The sequence below is a fragment of the Fistularia commersonii genome, chromosome 21, assembly GCF_037954325.1.
Source record: "Fistularia commersonii isolate RoL2024-O1a breed Wild chromosome 21, RoL_Fcom_v1.0, whole genome shotgun sequence".
NCBI classification, from domain to species: Eukaryota; Metazoa; Chordata; class Actinopteri; order Syngnathiformes; family Fistulariidae; genus Fistularia; species Fistularia commersonii.
The window spans coordinates 14498653-14504652 of NC_141304.1; the positions used below are offsets into that span (position 1 = coordinate 14498653).

Below are 6000 nucleotides of genomic sequence, written 5' to 3' on the forward strand. Positions count from 1 at the left end.
GCGACACTTGCTTTTCCCTGAGACGGAGAGGAAAGCCTTACATTTTACCTTAAGGATCTAATCTGATTTTTAAATCACACAGTGGGTCTTAGCTCGAAGTATTTACACCCCGGTGTCGTGTGATTTGTTTCCGAGATAACCTTGACCTCGATCCGTCCGCAGGTAGCTACAGTCGTAAGGAATAAAAAAAAAATCTCTTAAATACGATGACTTAATTTTAAATCGACTTAAGTGGCAGGTTGTTCCTGTCAGTTGCATCGCCATGTCGAGTGAAACAATTAATCTCTTTGTTGTTGCGTGTTCCGAATCAAGTATTATAAACACGAAATGAGAAGCAAGTGCACAGCCAGTGAAGTAATAACGTAAGCAATTAATGTTTCCCTTAGAATGCCCCTACAACTTCTTGAAGGGATGTCCAGCAGGAAGCGGAGACCTAACTGGACGGATCAGGAGTGCCTGCTGCTGGCTCGACTGATGCAGGAAAGGAAAGACATAATCAGAGGGAAGTGCAACACTGGAATATCAGTGCAAGATAAAAGACAAGCCTGGGAAGAAATAACCCAGGCCATCAACACTGCCTTTCCACAGATGCAACGCACAGTCTCTGACTGCAATAAAAAGTGGGAAAACCTGCTGGCAAAGTCAAGGGAAGAGATTAAGAGACAGAAAAGGCAATCTGGAGCAGGTAAAGGAAATCCGCAACTCCTCATTTTTAGCTGATGAAGTTCATTCATGTGTTGGGAATGCGCAAGATAAATAAGCTTGTGCACATTACACAGCGCGTCTACAAAAAAAAAAAGAAAGAACAAAAAGTCATTATGATATGATTCATTTAAATTCACAGATGAGGGAGTATCGCTTGATCAGTTCAGTACGGTGACCCAAATAGTGATTTCCGTGATGAACCTGTCAGACATACTGCAACAGCAAAGAGACGACTCTCCGGCGATGCAGCAGGTGGAATTCTATCGTAACAGGTGACACTTGGCTTGTTTGCTTAAATCGTGCACTTAAGCTTTAGGCGTATAAAAGCAGACTGCACGGCACATGTGTTCGACAGAATCAGGCCGTCTTTAAAAGAAAGCTTTCATTCCACGTTACCGTTTTATTTAGAGTAGCGTCTGAAACCTTATGGTTCCACGAGCGAGTGGGTGTTTATGTGTTAAAACAGAATTCATTGTCGTTTCAATTTCAGGGGTGGTAAAGTGGAAACCAGCGACACAACAGATGAAGAATACACGGACAAACCTCATCGGGCAGAATGTCTGCTTCCTGCTTATACCGCGGATCAATCCCCTTCCCCACCGGGACAGAAAATCAACCCGTTCTCTCCCATCCCAAAGTCCCTGTCCTTACAGTTCACGAATCATAATGCTGCCGTCTTCACCGCTGCCGGGGAGCCACTGGGTACCCCCTGCTCTACCTCCACACCGTCCGTCCAACACAGCACCACTCTGCAGGAGCGGATGGACCTGGAAGTGTCCGTGCTGAGAAGGCAAGAAGCCGTCCTCAAGTTGCAAGAGGAATATTACGCGTTAAAAATCAAGCTGATGAAGAAGCAGATGGCAGACTCTTCTCTATAAGACTGTGGCCGGACGACAGCCTGTTGCATCTGTCCTGGAAATGCGACCAATATTAATTTAAGTGGTATAATTTGCCTCTTCTAATTATGACATCTGTAATGAGTATATAATTGTTATATACGTGCGTGTGGTGAAATATGGTCGTGCGCCAAAAAGATCATATTTACTTTCACATTATGTTTCCTGAGAATAAATTCCACTTGCACATTATTTTAGTTAAAAATCCGTTCATTTGTATTCATTAACTGTATTCATTGCTTTATTATTGGACCCCTCCCCAACCCTCCTTAAAGGCATTTAATGTGAAGTAGCAAGAAATACAAAGATGTAAATTATTAAAAAGATATATTGAAGTACTCTTATTTATCCAGGTACCATCATGTTTTCCCTGGAGGGATAATGTGTCCTTTTTAAGATTTCCACTAACATCAGACTCAAAAGAAATGTACAGTGATGCTGCTGCCAGGCATATTTTCACGCTCAGTTGTGCTGACAAAAAAAAAAAAAAACGCCCCAAAGATGACACCTAAAGTCAGAGGTATCATATATATTTGTTGAAAAAGAATCTGCCTCCAGATATAACAATGAATCTTTTCATACCAAATGAGTTCTGCTTAAAAACTGAATATGGGACAAGCAAAGCTTAGCACTATACAATATATAACTTAATGTTGCACACATGCACAATTGAAATTCAATTTAAAAAACACATCAATGGCATTCATTTCTTAAATAAAAATGAAATAAAAATCCTACGCCTCTTTTCATTTGCAGCCTTCGGAGTTAAATTTCAACATTAACCTTTTTCCACAGGCTAATAATAGATGTAAAAATAAAATAAAAATGAACCCATAATAATAAGTGAAACCGTTCAAGCCCATGTCTTGGAATAGCAAGAAAAAGTGCAGAAAGACAACGTTAATTATAGCTCAGTTTGCTACACGCTGATCTACTCTGACGGGTCCAAGCCAGATACCCGGCGTCTCTTCTTGGATGCTCCTTCCTCCATGTCTGGGCTCCGAGCTGAGGAAATCCTCAGGATCTACTGAAGGTGTTCATCAGTCAGACGTCTCCTGTGAGATGTTTTGGTCGTCCTCATCGAGGAGAAAAGTTGCACAGATAGGTAAACACCAGCAGAGCATTCTCGGATTTGTAGTATTAGTGGTACACGTGCCGTAGGCTAGAATATCGGCGGGCCAGCTCTAATAGTCATTTTGTAGGGCTTCGCGGGCCAAATATAATTACACTGAGCGGGGCCAGAGTTTGACACCTATGCCTAAAGTTATCCCTCATCTTTGCTTCCCTTTGGCTGATCGTCTTTATATCGTAGCCAAAATTAAATAGGCATGATCGGAAAATTCCGCTTCGAATTGCTTCTGAAAAGCGAGCGAAAAAACAAAAATGCCATTCTTTTGGCGCTGATAATCAACCCCGCTGGCGTGCAGTGCTCGTAACCAACAGGCCGAATGCGAGGCCATGTGCGGATGTTTTTTGTTTTTTTTCACCACATAGTTTTGATTTTTTTTGGATCCTCGAGATCCAAATATTTGTGCGTGACAGCGATGATGTCCAACACGGCGCCTGGCGGGGGAGAGATCGTTTTTCAGCCATCCGAGAGAATTTTAAGACTTCGCAGGATATCTGCAAAGGTCCCTTTCGCCCGCTCTCGATGCTCATTATCGATTCATCTTCTTTTCCCCTGGGCCGCGTCCTTGAGGGGTCGCCGCAGCCAATCATCTGTCTCCGGTGTCATCCTCTCCTCTGCATCCGTTTCTTTCACAATAACCGCCCTCCTGTCTTCTTTCCCTCCATCCATAAATCTCCACTCTGGTCTTCCTGGAAGCCTCCTGCCTGGCGGTTCCAACCCCATCATCTTTCTACCCAGATCTTCACTAACACACCTCCGTCCATGTCCAGGAATCATCCCATGAGAGAGTGTGTGGTAGTAACAGGGTACGATGATCGAAAACCAACTGAACCTCTTCAGTCGTACGATCAAATTAAACCGTTCGTTCGCTCACTCATTGGTTGTCGCAATCTTAGCGGTCCCTGAGCTAGAGGCGGGGTACACGCTGGGCCGGCGTTCTACGTATAACAACAAGCACGTGGACCATCTAGATGCATGTCTGCATGTCTTGGGTCTGTGCGAGGGAAGCGCAATGGATTTCACGGCTGTAAAAATCAAATGGAAAAGTCGTGCCTTGTGATAAAATTCCATAACAAATCTGTACCGATTAGATAACGTCGCTGAAAGCGCTTGAAAGTTTGAACCAAGTGTGTGTTTGCATGCAAGAGAGGTCCCGTCTTAGAAAGCTTAGCCTGTTATTTCATGTCAAAATAAAATGTTCGTACCGTGTAGATCGCGAGTGGAAATAAAAATCATTGCATTATGCACCGACGGTATCAACCGCCAACCTCGTGGTTGGAGCGACGCCCGATCTCTCGACCGGACCCACAAGGCAGCCGCGGTGTTTTGAAATTTGAACATATTTTGGACATTTTTGCAAATAAATGTATGATTACACAGTGCGAGTTATAGATCAAAACAAAAAACGTTCTAAAACATCAACATAATAAATGCGCCCATAGGGAATTTTATTTCCTATGCACAATTTTGCGAGTCAGTTTGTTCGGTTTCCTATTTGGTTTCCTGCTTAAGAGTAAATGACTAATGTCATTTGCGTTTGATTAAAAGTGGATTGAAAGTGCGGGTTCATCTCATCCTCTACTGGAGTTTCATGCTGGATGACGAGAACGACTCTTTTCTATTTACACGCCGGCAGGTTCTCCGGCGTGTGAGTTTAAACTAATGTTCCTGTTTATGTAGCTAAGATAACTTCATTGTGCTCAACATGTCAACTGCAAAATCTTTTCTGGAGAAATTTTAATTCATGTCTACAATAAACAGCAGTTCTATTTGTGATGAACAGGAATCCCCACAAAACACTGACTTCTTCTCCCCAAAAGTGACCAAAACTATATACAGCTCCGTTTCTATGACACACGTTTGGCCTGAAATGATGGCGCTGACACAAGGTGAGTTCGGACGCTTAAACTCAACAAGTAATCTTTCTTATCCCGGTTCATCCGAAAGGTTTTTTTGAGCATAACTTGGGTGAAGATACAGAAACGTGAGGATCCGGGCTTAAAAATACAGAAAATTTGTCTGTCCCCGCGTAAACGGGAATAAGCAAACAGCACTGAAGGAAATTCTTATTTGGAAACAAACCTCGGGCAGGACTATTACAACGTCTATTCATAGACGCAAAACAGTTGCACCCATCAGGAAAGGTTAAAGGCGCAGACAGACAGACGGCGCTGACAAGACTAATAAAGTGACAGGAGGGAAGTACATTAGGTCTGGGAAGCCAATCGTATGGGAGGGAAGCCGACAAAGACGGGAATTAAAACCAGACAATGACAAGGGGACGACACTCGACGGGAAGCGGCAATAAAACAAAGCGGCGAGGACGACAGGGAAATTCACAATGGGCAGAGGGCAATATATTACCGAATGAAAGGAGACGACGACAAGGGGGGGGGAAAGTACGCTTCAAACGGTTACATGCAAACAGGATCCCGACGAGCTGCGGTTCAACACTCATAATCAAGCAATTCATGCGTATCGTGTGAATATGTTTACATGTGCGACTCTGGATCGGGTTCTCTGCAGTTTCTACTCGCAATTTTTAAAACAGACTTCCTGCATCTGAATCTCAAATATACACAACAGGACCCAGGCGAAGAAAGTTATGGAGCATCTTCCTTCTTTTTTTTTTTTTTAAATCTGCGGTTTCTAAACTGACAGTGTTGCGACAGTTGGGCGCTATTTATAGCATTTTTCTTTTTTATTTCTTCTATTACACTTTCATGGCACTGAGTACAAACGTACACAAAAGTCATGGATTTGACCTTATTTTTCTGATCAAACTATATTCTTCATGTAGAATCCAGTTGAGGCCTAAGGAGCTGTAAACAAATACTAGTAATAAATTAGTTGATGAAAAATGACATCCCTAAAAGGCCAATAATATGATCTCTACATTAGCCAATACAGCAAAACGTTAGCAAAACCTTAAACTAGGTGAGATTGTTTGGAATTTAGGTTATTAATTCATCATTTATTTGTGGTAGAAGCAAAATTGAGATGGATTGTTTTAATTACTTTTAAATCGCAGGGCATTTGGTTTATTTTCTGATTTGCGCCCTGTACTGCTAAGTGCACATTTGGAAGCTTCACATGTTTGACATACAGTGCAGCGATATATATGTTTAAATGAAACCCGAACTTCTTGCCAATATAAGTACGGTTAGAATAATGTCCTGTCTAGACAAAAATGCAGTAATTTGTGTGCAATATTTCTCATAAATCTATTTATTTGTACTTGACCGGGGTTGGCAGTCAAACGTACCGAAC

The 6000-nt window shown here is 42.3% G+C and overlaps 1 protein-coding gene across 1 annotated transcript; it reads left to right on the plus strand.

Moving 5' to 3' along the window:
- Positions 1-12: 12 nt before the first annotated feature.
- Positions 13-2294, plus strand: LOC147222419 (uncharacterized). The gene is made up of 4 exons (XM_086167852.1): positions 13-162; positions 387-685; positions 845-977; positions 1196-2294. Exons 2-4 carry the CDS (start codon positions 388-390, stop codon positions 1581-1583), a joined length of 819 nt encoding a protein of 272 aa, XP_086023978.1. The 5' UTR covers positions 13-162; position 387; the 3' UTR covers positions 1584-2294.
- Positions 2295-6000: the final 3706 nt, after the last annotated feature.